Source organism: Zonotrichia leucophrys, chromosome Z, assembly GCF_028769735.1.
Source record: "Zonotrichia leucophrys gambelii isolate GWCS_2022_RI chromosome Z, RI_Zleu_2.0, whole genome shotgun sequence".
Taxonomy (NCBI): domain Eukaryota; kingdom Metazoa; phylum Chordata; class Aves; order Passeriformes; family Passerellidae; genus Zonotrichia; species Zonotrichia leucophrys.
This window is the reverse complement of record NC_088200.1, coordinates 36,862,461-36,884,463: the sequence shown is the minus strand read 5'-3', so window position 1 is coordinate 36,884,463 and position 22,003 is coordinate 36,862,461. Positions and strand designations below refer to the sequence as shown.

Below are 22,003 nucleotides of genomic sequence, written 5' to 3'. Positions count from 1 at the left end.
GAAGTGTCTCTTTTCATTTGCTTATGCAAGTCACCTGCTCATTTAAATGTGACGAGCCCTCATTTTTGTCATGGAAGAGACAAGGAACAAGTGTTGTTCAACGCTTTCTTCCTGCTGTTCATAACTCCGTAGATTCTATGACAAATTTTTTCATTGGTTACGTTTTTCACATGCTGAGGAGTTCTCCTTCAGAATCACTAGAGTAGCACAGAAGTAATTATGTATTCCTGATAATCTTTGTCATTCTCTCCACCTTTTTTCTTGTTCATTTCACCCCTATTATTTTCTTAATAGTCCTTCAAAACAGCATGAGATGCTTAAATTTTCTTTGCCAGTTCTAATTTCAACTTATTATTTCTACCCCTTAAAACCAGTAACTTTCCACCAATGCTGGTGGAAAGATATCAGATTTACAAAATTAAGCACCAGCTGCTGGAGCTGATATAGCAGAGTACTTTTCACACGAACAAATCATGCTTGTTTAGGTTACCTTTAATTCCACAACTTCACCAGCTACTGAAAATCTTTCTACCATTTTCCACATAAGCCCTTATTTTTTTTTGTTGTAAACAAGCTTTAGCAAACTAGGAGGGAGATCCCATAATTAGTGTCTCAAATATTTGAGATATTTTCTATTTCATTCTGTAGAGTTGGAAGTAAGCCCCAAAGGAGTAAAAACTCATTCATAAATTCAGTGAATATTGGCAGGTATATTCTTCATCCACTTAGAAATCCTTGGGGATAAGTTGTATTGTGATCAAAGACAAAGATCCATTTTTCCATCTAGAAATTAGTGGGTAATGTGTTCCTGCCAGGACTTGAGCAGAAATAGCAGCTAGCTGTTGCAGAAAAAGGAAGGCCCTTGCTTTGTTCAGCCTTTCCACCTCTTGCCATGCATGCTCACCACTCCTGCCGAGCACCAGCTGGACCAGGAGGTCTAGAAAATCAAGTAAAATCCAGAATGAATAAAAATTTTGGAGCTGCTAAGGCATTAATCAAAGGTTGCATGATGGCATCTATACTTCTAAAGTGGGCCAAACTTAGTCCTGATTCATCCTGGGCTAAATGTGATACGTTACACATTTACATGTGTGTGTTGGGTTGTTGTCTCAACAATGTTTTGACTTCTGTTAATGTTTAAAGACAATACAAAGACCACTGTCTTAGCAGAGGTCAAAATATTTCTGTGATCATGGCTTGAAGGATTCAAGTCCTCTTGAATTCTGTGTATAGGAATAAACTGTTTGTCTAAGTCTCTAACATCCATGCATAAATTTAAGGTATCACCTTTTCAATGCATAGCCAATAAAGGATATACCTTTGTGTGACTTCTACCTCTTACTTATTTTATAGCAAGATATTTGCTGTTGACTAGAACTAACAGGCAAGCCTTTCTTGTGAGCTTTTAGCAGTCTTATTAACTCAAATTCCCAAATATCCGGCAAAGCCCAGTTGAACTATGTACAGTGAAGGCAGGGGATTCTTGATGTAGCCCTTCTCCAACTACTCCCTAGTAGGAGTCTGCAGGGTGTTACAGGGAGAGGCATCCTGGAAGTTGTAAAAAGCCTGTGATATGGTTTGAAGCCCAGGTATTTTGGGTTGCTGAGTTTAAAAACTACAGTCATGGTGAGAAAAGGACATTGTTTGCTGTGCAGCAGCCTCTCTTCCTTGACACTAAGTCTATTACAGATCAACTCTGTGGCACATGATATAACATAGTAATACATGAGATGAAAACAGCACCAGACTTTGGTTGAATCTTTCTGGGCTCCTATCAAAGTTTATATATTTTACATCCCTTAAAAAGTTTCTAATTCTTCAGTGAGTCTAATGTCTAGATATCTGGAGATGGTTTCTTTTCCATTCATCTCTTTCTCTCAATATTTTTGGTTCTCTACTACATAATGCTGCTATTTTCCTCCATAAAATTGCTAACACACATGGGTATTTTCAAAATTACTCAGTACTTTCCCCCCTATGTCCTGCAGTTAAATACGGCATTCTTCTGAACAAATGTTTCCAAATGAAATTTTAAATATCATATTTCCTTCACTGCCTAAAGCCATGATTTTTTATCTTGTTGTTCCTGGTAATCAAGACAAATATTGCTTCACTATAGCCTGATCACTTATGCTTTAGATCTGTGATTAGTTCCCTCAATATAATACTAGCACCTCTCCTCAGCATTCCCTGTTATTACTTATGCAGCACTGGCCATGACTTTTAGGAGAGCTTTTCCACTACCATTTTGAGAACAAATGTCATTCTCCTGCCTTTAAACTTCCATATAATTTAGGAAACAATTTTTCTAAGTAACCATTTTAATGATCTTCCTCCATTCCTATGCTGTTTTGGTGTAGCTAATGAACTTACCTTTAGCAATGTATATGCTTCGACGTTTTTGAGGTCATGACTTTCACCCTTTTTCAGAACTGAAAAGATATTTACTGAGCTCAGGATCCCTCTCAATGGTACAGCCCTTGGATCTGCTTCATTTCTCATACAAGATCTGCAGCTACTACTAAATCCAGGTTTAGGTTTATGTTTCCCATTATGGAATTACAAAAGAAAAACTGAAGAAAACAAGCCAATACTATTTTAGCATGCTAAAATGCTTTTTCTCAGAGGTAAATCTTGTTTTTTGAAGGTCTCCTGTTTGATCCATGAAATGTAAACAAATCTTAGAGCCCCTTGAACTGCCATTTTTGAATCACTTTAGCTATGTCCTGATACAACTCAGCAATGTGGCTCTCATCATAGTTTGTCTTCAAAAATCTCACATGAGAGCATATGAGATCATATCTCTAGACCAGTTGATCCTAAAATGCCAGCCATAACAGTATTTTCTACAGTTTCTATCTTGGGATAATCTTTCTGTGATTAATTTTCACTTCAGTATTTTAGTCTAATAAAATATTTTGCTTGTTTGTAATCATTATTTGGCCTAGCAATTCTAGACTATTACACATATACGGATGGCAGAGTGTAAAAAATCTGAAGCAGATTTGTTACAAACTCAGGTGTGTTCTGTGTTTTTTCATCTTGGTTCTCTTCACTTTTTCTGCAGGTACATTGGCAGTTTCATCCTGCAATAAATTTATAAGCCTTCTTTTTATTCCCTAAGAAACTCTGTCTTCCCCAAACACCCCCTTCTCCTAAATCTGCTTTCCACCCCTCCTTCTGAATGATATACTGGGGTTGCTAGTTCAGGTAAATAATATGAGTTTCCCCTGCCATTTTTCTTAGATACAGTGAACCAAGTTTTTGGAGGTTCCCCCACCATCTTTTACAGTTGTTTGATCATCCCCCAATTTTCATCTGTGATTCACCTGGTGGGAGGCACATAGGCTGCTGCTCTGCAGCAGTGCCTTTTGAATCACCATCCCCCTGAGAATTTCTACCCCCACCAGATGGAGTCATTTTGGGATTATCATTAATTTTCACTAATTACAAAGGCCTCGATTTTAACAGGATCAATATCTTTTGTACAAATTATCACTCGGCTCTGGTATAGTGAAAAGATAATGTAAGAACAAACTAAATTTACAGACACAGAAAAAGTAGTGCCTTGGCAAAATCTTGGCTCTGGGGATTAGTAGTAAGGGAGACAATGTTAATCAATGAAGAAGGATAGATTAATTATTGACATAGTCTTATAGAAACAAGACCAAAGAGAATAGTTAACTGAGGATATTCCAGAGAAGAATCAGTATAAAAGGCATAAAAATACAGGTGAGAAGGCAAGGTCAGCAGTGTTTCCACTGGTCCCAGTAGGCCCATCAAGCTCGGTTGAGGTGGTGACTGGGACCATGGAGCAACACGGCTCCTCCTCTCTTGCATCACTCTGTGAGCACGTGTAGCACTGATGAGAATGCCAGGCTTCTTCCCCCATAAATCTGCTCCTGCCCTCTGCTGTGCAGCACAGCTCCTGCAAGGACTGCTTTGCCTTCTGCTGGAGCCAGACATGTGCGTTCCCCCACGGCTGTGAGATTAGTCACACTCGTCAGAGTAAACTCAAACACAGTGGCAAACTTGTGGGAGACTGAAATTGTAGACTGAATGATCTCTGCCTCAGAAATGCAAACTGAGGAACAACGTTTACATGTACTCAAAGGCAGCAGCAACTGCGTGAGTTAGGGCCTGGGAGGAGTGTGAGTTTGGCACTCAGAAGAGGATGCCGAAAACACAAAGACTGGCAATACTTTAAAAGGGTAGATTAAGGCCTTGGTGAGGGAAAACAGCTACAGGGGGACATCTCTGAGGGGTCCAGTAAAGGCACACAGACAGTGTGTGCCCTCAGTGACCAGCAGCAAGCAGCTGCATGTGGATAGTTTATAAATTACAATAACATAACAGCGGAGGAAAAGCCACAGGGAAAAACACACAAGGTGGAAGAAATAAAAAGAACAAGGGCTGTTACACAGGCAGCGGTGACAGAAGAATCTCAGTAGTTTGGCTGGGCAGGGGCAGCTGGGGGCATTGGGGTATGTTTCACTTAAGGGGCCTCACCACAGAGCTCTGCACTGGCCAGCTGGGAGGAAGGAGGTGAGTTGATGGGGACAGCAGGGAGAAGCACAGCCACGGGCTTTGAGAGAGGGCCTGCACTAAAAAAGGGAGAAAGAAACATAATGCTCACGTGTTTTCTAGCATGAAAAATAATAAACACATGATTAGTGAGGCCACATCTGGAGCACCACGTCCAGTTCTGGACTCCTCAGTACAAGAAAGACAAGGAATTACTGGAGAGGGTCCAGCCACACAAGCACAACTTCTGGGGCACCTCTCTTATGACAGACTGTGGGAGCTGGGCCTGTTTAGTCTAGAGAAGACTAAGAAGGGATCTTGTCAATATGTATAAATATCTCAAAGGCAGGTGTCAAGAGGATGGTGCCAGATTCTTTTCAGTTGTGCACAGTGACAGGATGAGGAGCAATGGCCATAAGTTAAAACACAAGAAATTCCTCCCCAACATGAGAGATAACTCCTGTATGTTGAGGGTGGCTAAGCAGTGGAACAGGCTGCCCAGGGAATATGTGGAGTGTCTCTCTCTGGAACTGTTCAAAACCCACCAGGATATGTTCCTGTGTCATCTGCTCTGGGTGTTCCTGACTTATCAGGGGCATTGCACTGGATGATCTCCAGAGGTCCCTTCCAATCCAAATGGTTCTGTTACTCTGTGATGCCAGACCATGGATGTCAAGCCTGTGGTGGGGAACTTCCCTGGCAAGGCTGCAGGTAGCAGGCTGCGTAAGAGGGCAGCAAAGTGACTAAGACATGGTAATCTGAGGCATGGTCAGGGCAGACATGGTGAGTGCTGGGTCCTGCCCTTGCCACAACAACCCCAGGCAGCTCCAAAGCTGGGGCAGAGTGGCTGGAAAGCTGCCCACGGGAAAAGAACCTGTGGGTGCTGATCCAAACATGAGCCAGCAGATGTCCAGGTGGCCAGGAAGGCCAATGGCATCCTGGTCTGGATCAGCAATGGTGTGGCCAGCAGGACAAGGACAGGGATTGTCCCCTTGTACTGGTGAGGCCACGTGTCCAGTGCTGTGTCCAGTCCTTGGCCCTTCAATAGGAGGAGGACATTGAGGTGCTGGCAGAAGACCAGAGGTGGCCAACAAAGGTGGTGAAGGGTCTGGAGCACAAGTCTTATGGGGAACAGCTGAGGAAGCTGGGGATGTTTAGCCTGGAAGAGACTGAGGGGTGACTTTATCACTCTCTACAACGACCTGAAAGGAGGTGCAGCAAGAGGAGAGTCTACATCAAGAGGAATTTCTTCACAGAAAGGCTGACAAGATATTGCAGCGGGCTCCGCAGGGAGATGCTAGAGTCACTATTCCTGAAGTGGTCTAAGGAAGGACTGGCCGTGGCAGCGGGCGCCAACCACACCGCAGGTCTTTCCCAAGCCAACAGCTCCCGGGATTCCACGGCCCGCCCCGAAGGGCGCCCCCTGCCGGGCCCGGTGCGGCGCACGCGCGGCCCGGCGCGCAGGTCCTTCCTTCCGGCCGCCATCTCGCCGTGCCCGCGTGCGGATCCCGGCCCCGCGTCCTGCCGACCGCCTCCAGCCGAGCTCCGCGCCCCTCCGCTCGCCGAGGTACCGCGGGGGCGGCGGGGGCGGCCGGGAGGGGAGCGTGACTCGGCCGGGGGCGGTGGGGGCGGTGGTGGTTGGAGAAAGGGACGGCGGTTACGGGCCGGGCCCGGCGGGGAGGCTCGGCGGGGCTCGGCGGCTCTGCCCACGATCGGAGAGCGCTCCGGCCCGCTGGCAGGGCGGGGCGGGGCTGCCCCCGTGCCGCATGTGGGTGCGTGTGAGGGGCGGCTGCAGAGCCCCCTGCGCCCACGTGCCCCCACCGGTGTTCCCACACCCACTCTTGTTGTTCCCGCAGATGAAGGAGACCATCATGAACCAGGAGAAGCTGGCCAAGCTTCAGGCCCAAGTGCGCATTGGTGGCAAGGTAGGAGCCGCCTCCCTGCGCTGCCTTCGGGATTGCGTGTCCCTGCCCGTATGTCGGGCCTGACACAAGAGGTCCCGGAAACGGGTGTGTGGAGCAGCCCTGAGTGCTCTCAGCTTGGCTGGATTGTTCTCAAGGGAATCTGTGCTCTGCCAGGGCCCTCTGAAGTCACTTTTGTAGGTGCAATATGCAGTAGATGAATCTCCAGGCGTTTCTCTTTCTGTAGGTTTTGTTACAGCAGATGTAATATTCTTTGTTAAGGTGAATGTGAATCTAGTAATTAGCAAGGTCAAGTGCAGGGTACTGCAGCTGGGTCAGAGCAGCCCTGGTACCAGCACAGGCTGGGCATGACCAGATCCCAGCAGGCCTGCCCAGAAGGAATTGGGGGTGCTGGTGGCTGAGAGGCTGGACCTGCCGCAGCCATGGGCACTGCCAGCCCAGAGAGCCACACGTGTCCTGGGCTGCATCCAGAGCAGGGTGGGCAGCAGGCCAGGGAGGGGATTCTGCCCCTCTGCTCTGCTCTGCTGAGACCCCACCTGCAGGGCTGCATCAGCTCTGGGGGCACAGCACAGGAAGGACAGGGACCTGCTGGAGGGAGTCCAGAGGAGGGACAGCAGATTGATCAGAGGGCTGGAGCTCCTCCCATGTTAGAACAGTCTGAGAGAACTGGGACTGGTCAGCCTGCAAAAGAGGAGGCATTGGGGCCTAAGTGTGGCCTCCTAGTACCTGAAGGGAGCCTACAGGAAAGATGCATCAAGACTATTTACAAGAGCATGTAGTAGCATGTCAAGGGGGCATGGGTTTAGCTTGAAAGTAGGTTTAGACTGGATATTAGGAAAAAATTCTTTACTATGAGGCTGGTCAGGCACTGGAGCAAGTTTCCCAGAGAGGCTGTGGATGCCACATCCCTGGGGGTGTTAAGGGCTAGGTTGGATGGGACTCTTGAGTACCTTGGTCCAGTTAGAATTGTCCCTGCCCATGGCAGAAAGTTTGGAACTAGATGGTCATTGTAGTCCTCTTGCAGCCATCCCGTGCTAATTCTATGGGCTGTTTTAGAAAACGTGGGATTTAAAGTGAATATACCTTACAGCAGGTGAGGTTCGGTATAGTTTTCATAACAGGTCTTAGAGGTCTTATGTTACTGATTTGTCAGAGATACTTATGTTGCTCAAGGCAGTTTTTTGCCGTTCTGCACAAATTTGAAAATTCTATATATTGTCATACTTTTTAAATTGCAGACTAATATAATAAGAAAAACTTTATTTTGTTATATTTGAATAGAGGTATTTGTGTTGTGTGTTTACTTATAATGTGAAAAAAGTATGTTTAATATGACAGTAAACATTTTAATTTCAGTGTCAGTCCTAATTCAGGAATTTTTCAGGAATCTTTCATACCTGAGGGAGTATACACAATGTTCTGGATTACAAATTATTCAACAGAACTCTTGCTGACAGAATTTCCAGGAGCTTTCATTCCAGTGTTTGGGGCTTTTTTCCCTTTTCTTTTTGCCAATTGCTGGAGATTTAGGCAGCCTAAAGCAGGGTTTATGTAGTAATTAACCACCTTGGTAATTTTTGCATATTCTTGGTATATGTTAATGGTTAATTAGAGAACTACTGTATTATTTTGCTGATTGTATGCATGTTAACCAGTGTGTGTTTATTGACTATAGAGGCTTTTAATGTCTGTCATGTGAGAGCATGCATTCAAATTGCAGTTCTTGCAGCTTGCTGATCAATATAGGGCTTTTATAGACATTAGGCAAAGCTTAGAATGGTAATTTAATTCTAAAATTGGCCTGTGAAATAGTTGGAATGCCTGAACCTGCCATATTATTATTTTTTATAATGGGAAATTATTCATGATATCTTTATTGCATTGTTGCCATGTAAGTTGAGATGGGTGTGAAGGAGGTACATATTGCTCCATATTCCTTGATTCAAGATGTCATGTTCTGAAATTTACCGAGAATTTTGTTGTCCAGGGGACTTAGCGTATGCCTTATTTAGCTCAATTCTTGGGTAGACAAGCCACTAAAATAAAGCAATTCTGTTACTTTTAGCAGTTTCCAAACCACTGTGTGTGCTAACACAACAGTAGCAGGGTGTGAATATCAAGTTTTCTAGACAAAAACTTAAATGTTTGAGTGGTCATCTTCCAAGCGTTGGTTTCATATGAATTTGTCACTAATATTCCTCATTGTTGGTAATAGAATTGTGTTAGATTTGTTACTGTCCAGCCAACTTTTAAATTTCTGACAGTAACTAAAAAGGAATTGCGGCTATTTACACAGCTAGGCAGCAACACATTCTCTTCTTATTAGCATGAGGTAGATGAGCAGCCAGAGTGGGAGGGCTTAGATTAGTAGTTACAGTTACATTATGTCAAAAACAAGCTTAGTTTCACTTTTTTACAGACATTTTATGTCAGATTTTTCTGAACCCTTGTGCAAGCAATTGGAGAATGACATTTTCTGCTTTTTTATATAAATAGATGTATTCTAATGTGGAACTTTTACTTCCCTGGAGAAATCTAGAGCTTTGGGCAACTTAACTTTTAGGACAACTTAACCTTTACTTGTTTGGTTTCTAAACAGGGTTGGTCTACAGCACCAGAAGTATTATTTAAAATGTATTTATGAAATATTTTGGAAAAGTAGGCATTCTTCAAATATGTAAATCCATCAGATGAAAGATGGCTATTTAGAATAAAAATGGAGTATTTTTGGCTTTTCTCTTATTCATTTGTTAATGATGTGTTCATAGCCTTACGACCTCTGATTTTTACCAAAATTTGGCTATAATCTAAGAAAAAACTAATAACTTTTGGAAATTGCTTGAAACTGTTCATTCTTCAGTTTTATGTCTTGTGATGACTTGGGTTAAGAAGGTTAAATTTACGACTCCCCTTTTCTAAGATGTTGAGTAAAACTGACATTTGTGGAATAAATACTCAATAAATAAATGTGATGGCATTGCTTCCTAAAACTTTATGCTTCTCTTACATGTGCAAATCTTGCCTAACTGCAAAGAGAAAAACTGCTACAGTGCAGTTGGGCAGCAGGGTTACATGCAGTGAAACACAGGTGCAGTATGTTAAGCTGATTTGTAGAAATTGTGAGGTAGTTATGCAGCCTTTAGGATTACAGTTTGTGAGAACTACTTAAGCTTTATCTTGTAATTTTTAATTTTTTTTGCAAAGGGTACTGCCCGCAGAAAGAAGAAGGTTGTTCACAGAACAGCTACAGCAGATGATAAAAAGCTTCAGTTTTCATTGAAGAAACTGGGAGTCAACAATATTTCTGGAATTGAAGAGGTAATTGCTTCAAAGGAAAAAAAATATTTAAACACAAAATAGAAATAGTATTATAGAAAATAGAAAATGTATTAAATAGAATATGCATTAAAATCAATTTTCTGGTAAGTAACATAGCTCCTAAACTTGTCTGTAGATGATCAGTAGGTCTTCCTGGAGCTTTAAGAATCTTTATTTCCTCTTAGATTGAAAAATCCTGTTCAACTGCTTCAAATACTGGATTTTTTTTTTTTTTTCTTGCAGGTAAACATGTTTACCAATCAAGGAACAGTTATTCACTTCAATAACCCAAAAGTTCAGGCATCTCTGGCTGCTAACACTTTCACTATCACCGGCCACGCTGAGACAAAGCAGCTGACAGAAATGCTGCCTAGCATCCTAAACCAGCTCGGAGCTGACAGTCTGACCAGCCTCAGGAGACTGGCAGAAGCCCTACCCAAGCAATGTAGGTTGAAACTTGAATGTGTTTCATGCTGGCAGCTGACATGAAGCTTGTTTCTGTAGCAGCAGTGGCATTCCCTGCACTCTTGTTGTCAGCAAGCATGTTATAAAATCCTTATAAAGAAACCAAACACTTTAAAATCAATTTTATTTATAGCTCAAACCCAATGGCAAGCATGACTCAGTCAAGCGAAGTCACCTGTTAGTGTGTCTTGTAGCTGGGTTAGCACTGGAAAATTGTAGCCAGACTTGATTTTCTGGTACTTTCCTTCTTGGTGTGGCAGTCATATTTTGACATATCTTGTTCATTATAGCTGGGTGAATCAATTACTCTGTAAGTGTTAGGTTTTAAAGAAGGATAAGTTTGAGTATATTTCTTGACACTTGGAATGGAAATGTAAGTAATGGGGAGAGAGACATAACAGATAATCTCGTGATTGCTATTCTCCCTCCCAGGTGTGGTGCAAGTATTGCTCCATGGGCTTTTTGATAACTAGGAAGAAATTACAGGGTATTTATAAGGAAGTACATTATAATTTCAGTATGTGTAAAACAGTATAGAGAACAGGGCTGATATGAGCATTAAGCTAGATACACCAACTTCTATTTCATACTTTAAATAGTAAAAAGTATGAGCATTTGTTCCTTCTAAAACTGGGAAAAGTATAGTAAGGACTTAAATATGTAGTGTTTGATAAAGGTGCTGCTGCTACAGGATGAAAATCAGGAGTGAAAGACTTGTTGACACTGGGAACATTCCTTGTGTCCTGTGTGTACAGTCTTGTACTTCCTGAAATATCTTAAGCCCATTCCTTCAAATATATGGAACAGCCTGAACATAAAAAAAAAAGAGATAAAATCATTGTGTCCGATCTTTGGCAGTTCTAATTTGATTAATGTATTATTCTTCCTCTGCTTTGTTGCCAAAGCAGCCTCTCTTTACATTCCTAAAATTGATGGTGCCCTCCTGGCAACTTACCAATGAAAAGAATTTTACTAGAAGTAGTCCTCAAGATATGGAGTAAAGTGTTCTTTATCATGATCCTCAGATCCTTTCTTCTAATGTCATCTGTGTGATAGTAATAGAGCTTGAAAGAAAAGAGTACTTGGAAGGATTTAGAATAATTGCTGGAGTTCTGTTTTCTGATAACAATGAGAAGCCAGTTATAAGAGGCTATATACTAAGCTAAACTGTGGAGTTTTAGAAGGAGGGAAGCTTGTTTGAAGTGATTAGTTTTTATGTTCTAATAAATGGCTGTTTCTTTCCACTAAGAGTGGATGCCAGAACTAGTTGCACAAAACTTTCTATTCGGCATTGTCAGCTAGGTTTGGAAGCCTAATATCAATGAATGAAGCATCTGTGATGATTGCAGATGCTAAGGTAAACTTGGACTGGTCTTGGGGATGAGAGAGAATGCAGGTAATTTAGGACAAAATAACATGGTTTGCTTTTCAAATGTTGTTTTTAATGTTGCATTTAAGATTTAACAACTTTCTGCTTCTTAAAAAAAACAAATGAAGGGCAGTGATGTCCTTGTCCCGAGTCCTTTCAAAACAAAGTTTATTTATCACTTCTGGTTCTCTAGAAATGAATGTACAGATCTAGTAAGAAACCATGTTTTTCCTCACACTTTTCTTAAAAACTGAGAAGGATTAATTGGAATAATGCTAAGGTAGAGAGTAAGTAGAGAGTAAGAGAGTAGTAGAGAGTACTAGATGTGACAGTACAGCTAAGAATAGTTGTAGAGTATTCTTATTCTCTATACTCAGACACTTGAGATAGCATTAACCCTTGTTACATTATACTTCTGCCCGGTTCAGCAGATGCTCACTGGTCTGCTACAATGGAGATGGTTAAATCTCATTACCTCTGTCAAATGCAATAGGAATGGTTAAAGAAATTACTGAGTCGGCAAACATGTGGACTAGAACACTAGGTCGCCTAAACCACCTAAGGAGTGTAAAATTGTGCGACCAGTTCCATATTCCTTTGGCTTTGCCAGAGAACAGTAGTACCTTTTAAGTACTTCTACTTGTGTCTGCCTGCAACTTCACAATTACACCTCAGCTTTCTTTGGATATGTGGGGTAATAAGATCCTTCAAACTTGGTCATGTAAAATATGTAAATTTAAGAGCCATGTGGTAGTCCGTAAACTAACCTACTTTTAGGAAAAACTTGTAAAATCAATCTCCACTTGTATTTGGGAGTTATTGTTGTGCAGAGTACTCAATATCTTTGTACAAGATGGTGACTAGTATGCTGTTTAGCATGCATCTTTTAATTTTACTACTGGGCTGTTTGAGCATTATCAGAAAAAAAGGGAATGTAAACTTCTGACATTAGATAAAGAGTTTTTTTTACAAAACTGGATAAAGCATTGCAGCTTGGCCCAGAATCTTTGATAATGTTTTCAAAAAACACAAAGCTAAACAATAACTCAAAATGCCTGTGATGACCTTGAATGAAGCTTTTGAACTACTTGCTCTTGCAGCTGTGGACGGAAAAGCACCACTTGCCACTGGTGAAGATGATGACGATGAAGTTCCAGGTGAGACCAAACATGTAGTGGTGGAGAAGGAAGTGAATTTTGCTGAGAAATCTTACACATAGCATAAGATCAGACCAGGGATAGTAAGAATGATGTCTAGTCACTTCTGTGGGCAGAATTTCTGTGGGCAGAGTATTTCATTAATTTCAGATACTGTGAGAGACTTCGCAGTTTAAGCTAGCATTTTCATCCTGTGTTGAAGTGATAACTGTGACCAAGATTGTTATTTAATATTTCGTGAGAAACTACCTTGTCAGAATCACTGCCCAGTCATTATCGTGAAGTTACATGCTTTTAGAATTGTGCTTTTTAATGTACTGTCCAAAATTTCTTTGGTTGAGCAATATTTGCTCTGTATTTTACAAGCTGAAAGTTTTTATGGTAAAAACTTGATATGAAGTAGGACTTCGGAAAAAAATTCAAACCCAAAATGTTCGGCAGAGGGGAAATGGGTCAAACTTTTAATTCCAACAATCTTTTTCTAGATCTTGTTGAAAACTTCGATGAAGCTTCAAAGAATGAGGCAAACTGAACTTTCACCTCCTGAATAAAATTAAAACTTGAAAAAGCTATATGGAGCTGCTATTTTCTATTGTGACTGCCTTGATTTATTCCTGATGAAATCTCAAGATCAGTGATATTTGGAAACTCCTTGAATCTACAGCTCCTTAGTTACTGCTTGTACACTGTTATTTTTGTGGCCTGTTTGAACAAAACTATGCTTTGAAATAAGTCAGATTGCTAACAAATTTCTGCCTAGACACATTTTTTGAGTAACTTCTACAAGCAAACACTCATCTTTAATAAAGTTTGGCATACAATAAAAATATAAAACAAAGTTTCTGGTGTGACTTTTTGTCAGAAAATTGGGGACAAAAATATTAAACAACAGGTCCTAAATATTAAACAATCTTAAAATGTTTTGCTTTTCTGCAGAGCATTCTCCTTTTGCTGTGTTAAAAAGCTGGCTCCTGAAAAAAAGCTTTCTGTGCATAATGAAACCTTTTGGACTTAATTGGTGAATTTCTGGCATTGCAGGTTAGAGGTAGGTAGGCTGTAAGTCAGTTTGTAACCTACTGGATTTACGAAATATAATTGTATTTTAGCAACAGTTAATGGTGGCTTAATCTAACACAAAACTTGCAAGTTGAGGAAGAATTTTTACTTGCCAGCTGCTTGCTGCTGGCCTTGGGGGAGCTACATGTGAGTGTTAAATTTTTATCTGCAGTGAGTGTTTAATAGATGTTTGCATGGTACAACTGTTTAATGGGTTATATAATACCATTTTAATTTTATTTACCTGAAACCATCAGTTTTATGGGTAAATGAAGCACGGAAAGGAGGAAAACCATTAATAAAATTGATAATGGTTCTTAAGTGTATTTACCAGCTTTGGATCTATTAACTAATAATTTGAATGTTTCAGGAATGTGTTGTTTTTATTGCTTTTTGGGTTTTTGTTGTGTTTCAGAGAAAAATATAACTTTCTAGGGCACAAGAAAGGCATTTTGCATTCCATTCTGACCTCTGTATAGCTGGAGTTTCTAAGGGTGAGAACTAAATTTCATGTTTGTGAGTCATTGATATTAATGATAGATCAGAAGCTTGCATGACCGAAAAGCACCCAGCTGGCCTCCTAAGGTTGTTTCTAGAGCAGATACTTCAGGAAGTGTAGATTCACCGTGACTTGCTGAGAATGAAATTCAAGGTAGGAGTTGCTGTACCCATAGCAAAGCTCTCCGTGTTCCTGGAAAAGGGTGGGTCTATGTCTGGCTTGTCAAGCATGTTTGTCATAGTGTACATTGGGAAACAGTGGAGGAACTTGTTCAAGCCCTAGAACTCCTGTGGTTTGAGGTAAGCAGACTAATGTGGGCGTGTCATGGCTGAAGCTGGGTGCAAGAATTTTAGGTAACAATTTTAGAGCACTTGTCTTGGTTTACAAGTACTTCAGTGAACTGTGCTTGTACCATTGAATTAGCTTGAAAAGTGAATTCATTTGAGTTGTGGCAGTAAGGTAGAAAACCTAGGCCTGTGTGAATTTGACTTTTGAAATAAAGGATGGCAAATGTAATTGCTGTGTATAAGGGAAAAAAACCAAATTCTGCAGAGTAGCTTGCCAGACTTCCTGTGACCTGTTGAGTAAATAAATGACATGCTGGGTTTTTATGAGTGTGTTACCTGTTCTGTGATTCAGATATGCTAGTCCACATATACTTTCTACTGATTCCTATTTTACGAAGTAACTTCGGGCCTTGCTTAGATGTTACAGACAGTGTTAGCCTCTTTCCCTCTAACACACATACACTTAGTACTTAAAAAATAAGATCCTCACTAAAGCAGTGTCTTTGAAGTGCATTACACTTTGAAATGCAATGTAATCTAGTGATCAACACCCATGTGACATGCCTTTGGAAGTCTTTGTGCAAGGTATGCTCCCCATACACTCCCAGTCAGGAAATACTGGCATAATCTGCATCTTCAGACTCAAACTGAGGATAAAGGTATGAGCAAACTATGTTCTTGACTATAGCAGAGTCTAAGTGGAAGTAAAGTATTTATCTGGTAAGGTTATAATATTCTTCATGGGTAACTTAGTGTTCAATCCTGGACTCAATGGTGTGATTATTTTTCTCTTAGTAAAGAGTTTAGTTATGGTTTTCCTAATCTGTCACTAATTACTAGAAACTGAGGATAGTTTCTCAACCTGATGTTTCTCATCAGGTTGAACTTCTGGGTAACCATACTGTAATTATGCTGTTACGGATTCATATCTCGTTTTACTCAAGGAAAATGGCTCTCCATTCCAAATATTTTGGACAATGGAGGAAAACAAATGCCTGTGTTTCTACTGAGTTTTTTATTTTTAAAAGGCTAAAGGAATGTTCAGATTCTGTCACATTAAGCTCTGAAATAGCTTAACTCAGTGCAGTGGTGGGTTCTAGTGAGGTTTTTCATAATGTTTGGAACAGAGTTTTGGAAATATTTTCATATTAATCTTACACTTTAAGGGCTTTGCAGTGTTTTAAAATTAGTATATTCTAATATCAAAACCCAAACAACAGAAACCTTTTGGGAGATGGTGAAGCTGTGTGTTTTATTAGTGGTGTACATATGAAAAGCTTCTAACTATGGTTTTAAAGTAAGCCACATCTATCAGAGTTGCTGAAAATGTTTTCTACTGGATATGATAGTTGTAAGATCCTGACCAGTAAAGTTCTCAAAGTCACCTTGCATTATTATTACATGTTTGTTCTTATTATTAAAGGCTTGTGAGTCTTTGGTTGTGTCTGTTAGGAAAAGTAATAATTGAGAATGTAATGTAATGCACATTTGACATACGTGACAAAGGAAGAACATGCTTAAAATGTTCACAGCTCAATACTTGAAATTTGAAATCAATGTTTGTGTATTTTCTTATATTGATTTGCCTGGAGTGTGGGGGAAGTTAAGTGTAGTTGCCACCTCTCTGAAATTTTGTGCTGATACTGTGTTTTGTGGGTGAAACATCATACAGATAATTTACTTTTCCTCAAGTTGTCTACTGTATCTGCTGAAAACCTAAATGTGTAATGGTACGGTTGGAATAACAGGCTGTTCTGTCCTTTAAATGTGGGAGTAGATTTGAACAAGTTAGTAAACTGGAGAGTTAATATTCAACAGAGATATAGGGAAGTCCATGTTGATGATGACTAGATTACAGCCTTAAGTGACTGGCAAGATGGTGGTATATGTAAAAAAGAGAGATTTCTAAGCTGCGTATTTTAAAATATTAATAAGTACTCAACATGTCTTGCACTTAACTAATACATGCAATGTGGCTTCTAATTTTTCTGAGCTATTCTTTCTTAGATGTGGCTGAAATGATGGAAAACTATGAGAGTTGCTGAAAATGTTTTCTACTGGATATGATAGTTGTAAGATCCTGACCAGTAACAGAGATAGGACTCTGAAAGGAAGTCTTATTTTACAGAAAAAGGAGCTTATGGTGCAGCTGAGCCAAGCTTACTTCGCTTGGGGGAACTGTCTGTAGCACGAGGAAATAACACAATTAGTTTGACTACAAGGTGAACTCAGTAACTTTAAAGATGGATGAAAAGTGGATGTATATATGGAAACTCTGAGAATCAGGAGTATAACTATTTCTGTGTATTCTAATTGACTTTAAGCTGTGGTTTCTTGGTAACATGGTACCTGCAGTTTCATCATGAAAGTTTTAACTCCTCTGCTAATACTCTGTCTTCATGTGTGGATTATCATTATAAAATAATGTTACTGAATAGAAGGAAGACATTTTATGTAGTACTATTACTGTATGGTCTTACTGTAATCTGTTTTTTTTTAATAAGAGATTTAACAGATGTAATTTACATTACATTTACATTGCACCTAAGGTATCCTGGTAGTGAAAAAAAGCCATTTGAACAATGTTTGTGTAATGCAGGGATTAGTAATACTTTAACAGATGAGTTACAGCGCAATGTTTTGCATTCGTAGTGAATCCAGACAAATCAGAATAATTGTTGACTAATTAGTGTTGTAGTGGTATAGGCTATAATACAGTGCCTATGTCTGTAACCTCTTGCATGAGTGGAAGGCAGAATTCTAGGATATCTTGCTGCTAATCAGATTGATTGAAGCTCAGTTTGATCCTGCAAAAGCTTTTGATTGTGATACCCATTAACCAAGATTTGCAACACATCCTCACACAAGGATTTGATGCTTGCTGCAGGTTACTGGCAGATAAATCTGCTGCAGTTGAGATCCTTATTCTGCAATTCCATTGAACAATGCCCTTTTTTTTTCCCCTTCTTTTCTGGAAAAATGTAGTAATGGGCTGTATCCTACTCCAAATTTTTAGGGCACACATGAAGTTAACATTCTCTGTGTAAGTTGTACCTGAGTTAATAATGTCTGTAAGGATTATGCTGGAGTCTCAAAAATTTCAGCTCTGCATACCTGATAAGTATCCTGCTTCCCAACTTGTGGCAAGTATTTGTGCCTGCGTGTTGTCACTGGCTTAAAATGATGCAATAAGATTAGGCAAGGTTTGAAGTTGTGGAAAGTATCAGCTGAAATGGAGGGAGCTGTGGGTTTAAGCTGCCTCTTCAGGGACTGTGACTAGTCCTGCTATTCTTTGCTGTTACTTCCAGTAACTACATCAGGCAAATGCAGATGTAACTGAGTATAGTGAGAACTCTGAACAGTAGCATCTCTCCACAGTGAGCTGCTGTTTTGTGATGGATTTCTAGTAACTGTGTGTAAGCAAGACTACTGCCACCTTTGAGATGTGGTGTTCTGAGAGGTGTTCTGAGAGGGCTTCTTGCCCTATTGTGCCTGTAAAAAGAAAGATGGTTGGACATGCCAAAATTTATGCTTGTGTGACATTGGTGTTTGACATAACATCTGTGGTATTACACAGAGATTGTCACTAGTAGTCACAGTAGAGTAGAGTGGTGTTAAAATGAATGGGGTGATGAATATGCGCCTTGTCTCTTCAGTTGCCTCTGCAGAACTAGGAGGAATTAAAAGTAATAATCTTTAGATTATTATTCATTGGAACCACATGGGTGAGTAACATAGCTAAGATGCACAGTGAGCAGACTAAAGCAGTTAGGAGCCATTTTTATAATACTTTTGTGTCTTAAAGACTTCTGCATTTGTGCTCATTTCTAACATTGTTTGGCTTCACCTGTCCAGGTCAGTCATCTAATTTTGTTGTGTTAGATTTGTCTTATTCATCTGTCCCCAACAAGCATGAGCCTTATGTAAATATATGGTGAGGGTTATGTGAACATGTGTTTGAAGGATGCAAAGCTAAACTAAAAATGAGGTGAAATGAAAATACTGAACAATTGTGTCAGCAGAGTGGCAGATTTATTGATCCGAGATGTCCATTACAAGATTTTGTTCCAGAGACAGTTGGTATACAGAGCACCAGGGAGGAGTTCATTTCAGAATTCCTTTTTTTCCCCTCCCAGCTGCTTTGCACCAGTTAGTGTTAGGAATCAGTAGTTACTACAGTTCTTTCTGGTTTAGGGAAGCTCCTAAACAGCATGAAACCAGCATAGCCAGCTCATGTAGCTGGGGTTTGCCTTTAGCGTATGTTGGGGGCAACATTTGGATAAACAATTCTCATGTACATCTGCAGCATTTCATGCTCCAGTAATTACTGCCCGGGGGTGATGATCTTTAAGATTTTTGGGGGGGTTGGGGCTGGGTATGTTTTTACTGTGTAGAAGCTAGACTAGCTTACAGGTCTCAGGATTCACTGAGTCATCATCTTCCACCAGCAAAAAAATTCAGACTTGCTCAGATGTGACCTTGTGCACGTATACACTGGTGTCTGGGCTGACCTCTGTCAGGATCTGTATTCTAGATGGATTGTCATTCTGCTTAAGTGCATCAGCCCTTTACAACAGACCCTTTACTCATGTTATATTTGTTCCTCATATTTTAGCATTGTCCTATTTTAATAATTTGTACCTTGGAAATAGGTGATTATTTATTTCAAAACCTGTTTTTATTCCTGATTATGTCCCACCTTGGCAACTCTCTGGTTTCATCAGGATATACAGTATATTTGAGACAAACTATATAAGCAGGCTGTAAATTAAATTCCAGTGGGGATGCAAGGCTTCGAGGATGCACCAGTACATTTTTCTGGGATGCTGTGGACCTTCTGGAAACAGTTTTGTGTGAACAGAAAATCATAATGCTTCTAAACAAAAGCCTTTTTGGAGACAATGATGGTGCTGTTACGCCTGTGATTTTACCATATATTTGGGATAGATTATACCACGATTGCAGAGTAGAAAGGCAAGCTATTTTTGTGATACATTTTCAGAAACAATTGTGCTGAATCCCTTAGATTGTAACATTTAGAGAGTCTAGATGCAGTCTAGTGGCTACAAAAGTGGGATGGAACGATCTATGTGGTTTAGCTGAAGCTTGCCTGTTTTTCCATGGTGCTAGAAGCCTGAATAAGTTCTGGCACATCAAATGTGCCTGCAGACTACATATCATTCAGTGTCCTTTAGCTGACAACAATACACAAGGTTGAGTTCAGGCATTGGATGGTATAATAGGTCCTTCTGAGATCCTTGGCAATGGTACATACTAGAATTGGTGTAAAAGTGATGCTGTTCTGTAAGCTTCATTTATGTTTATGATGTAGAAATGCTGATGTGCTAGAAAATTTTGTAGGCTGTGAAAAGCATGTGATGTGATTGTACTTGCTATGCTTTGATTTCAGTGCTAAAGAGCATGTTCTGTTGATTTACATAACAAATCAAAACAGTATCTCCCACAATGCAGGTCAGGATTTTTTTTCAGAGGATTATTTAGGGATTACTTAGGTTTATTCTTGCAGGAAAAGGATGAGCCATACAGTGCAGTCCCACAGCTGTAATCCACCTTGTTGCTGTGTCCAGTTTACATCTTCTTTCTGTTGGGGTTTGCAACCTTCCCTGCTGATTTCTGCGTACATGGTTGGCCTCATCACTGCTCATCTGCAGAAGATGGACTGACGTGCTTTACAGTCCTGTATGCCTGGAGAGTTGCTAGCTTAATTTGGTGACAAATAACCCTCAACAGAAAGATCTATTCAGACGTCATTCCTAGGACTATAATAATATATAACCCCTAACAATATCTTTGATCTTTAAAGTTCCAAGTGACTGGATTCCTAATTCACCCAGTTATACATTCATTGCCAGATGGAGCAGTGTACTTCCTGAAAGCATTATGTGCTGCACAGCAGGAGGTGCATGCAAGCGGAACTGCTATAACAATACTAATGATGATCATTCTAGTGATGGGCAGTGTCTGCACTCCAGTGATTTATACCGTTGTTGTAAAGGAAAAAGGTCTGGTCCTCAGTGTTCAGAAAAACTGCTGGAATGCCCCGAACATTAGCTTACTAGTTAAAAATGCAGAACATATTTGAGTCTTTCATTTGAGTAAATACAGTCTGTCCTTTTTTTTCCCCCCCCCTATCCTTCATTCCTTCCAGAGAATATGGAGTTACATCTGGTTGATGCTAGGTGTAGGCTAGAGCTGTGAATGTGAAATGCTTAGCCAAAACAAGTCACCTAGAATTAAGATAAACTTTCATGGTTGCTCTGCTTCTGACATTTTTTGTCTAACTGTTATAAAACAGTTCTGGAAGATGAGTAATAGTTCTGGCATTAGTTTACATCTGTTTCCTCAGGCTGAGCTAAGCATCATCATCAAGGTTTAAAGAAGCAAGATTTGAGATTTTTTAAAGGTAGATTGTAGGACCAAGGCACAGTGAAGTTGTTCTGGAAATGCAGAGCTGGTGCGTACTGTAAATAAAAGTTTGTTTCATGTTGTTTCTCGGCTAAGAGTAAGGTCCAGTGGCTGAATTTCATCTTGGAGCTGTGCAACATTATTTCTTACTGCAGGAATACTGCTGGGTTAACAACGTGGCAGGGGAAGAAAAAGTATCATGGGGCACTTCCATCATGGCCCTGGGACAGAGTTTTCCTCTAGTACCACAGTGAGGAGCCAGAATCATCTCCTGTGGATCATGGAAAAGGTGAAGAGCAGAGGCCCATCTTCCATCTCTTGGCTTCCTGCTGTGGGCACCTGCTCCCTGTGTGGCATAAGGAAGTGTATGATACAGACTTTTTTTTTAAATGCCAAGGAAAAGCCCACAGGAGGGCTGAAGGGAGATTATGCTCTACCCTGGGAAGGTCTGGCAGGAGGTTGCTGCTTTCTGTAACTGTCTCAGAAATACAAGTGGGGAATTCAAAGTACAAGACAGATGAACAAAGAAGGCAACAGAGTGGAACTAGTAACAGCCCCAGGGAAAACCAGAGCAGACAGGGAAGAGTGTTACAAAGTGCTCATCAAATTTACATGCAAATAGTAATGCTAACATTGTACATGATTAACCAGAATACCCTGCAAAGTCAAACGGGAATGAATAAGACAAAGACTTTGTGCAGTTCTGAACCATTTGGCTGTTACTATTACATGAAACTGCTGGCAATCTGCTTTGTGAGCAGAGTTCATGACATCTGTGTTTACATGTTGCACACTGAATTTGGCAAAAAATAATTTAGTTAATCAGGAAAAGCAATTTATTATATATAGATCTTAATACTCTGAAAAAGTGCATACTGTTATTTAAGTTCAAATTTAAAAGATGAAAAATTTCTGTAAGAAATTACATTGACTAGAGCTTTTGTAAAAATTTTGGAGAAAATCAGCTTGTAATTAAGATT

At 40.3% G+C, this 22,003-nt stretch overlaps 1 protein-coding gene across 1 annotated transcript; it reads left to right on the top strand.

The window, feature by feature from the left end:
- The first annotated feature begins 5,949 nt into the window (after positions 1–5,949).
- Positions 5,950–13,327, top strand: BTF3 (basic transcription factor 3). The gene is made up of 6 exons (XM_064736541.1): positions 5,950–6,091; positions 6,381–6,449; positions 9,651–9,764; positions 10,008–10,209; positions 12,699–12,755; positions 13,241–13,327. Exons 2-6 carry the CDS (start codon positions 6,381–6,383, stop codon positions 13,285–13,287), a joined length of 489 nt encoding a protein of 162 aa, XP_064592611.1. The 5' UTR covers positions 5,950–6,091; the 3' UTR covers positions 13,288–13,327.
- Positions 13,328–22,003: the final 8,676 nt, after the last annotated feature.

Bases quoted from the DNA above. Each gene is read 5' to 3' on its own strand.
- BTF3 (XM_064736541.1), top strand. From the start codon at position 6,381: ATGAAGGAGACCATCATGAACCAGGAGAAGCTGGCCAAGCTTCAGGCC. The intron at 9,765-10,007 runs GTAATTGCTTCA...TTTTTCTTGCAG, and splicing joins ATATTTCTGGAATTGAAGAG to GTAAACATGTTTACCAATCA. The intron at 10,210-12,698 runs GTAGGTTGAAAC...TTGCTCTTGCAG, and splicing joins AGAAGCCCTACCCAAGCAAT to CTGTGGACGGAAAAGCACCA.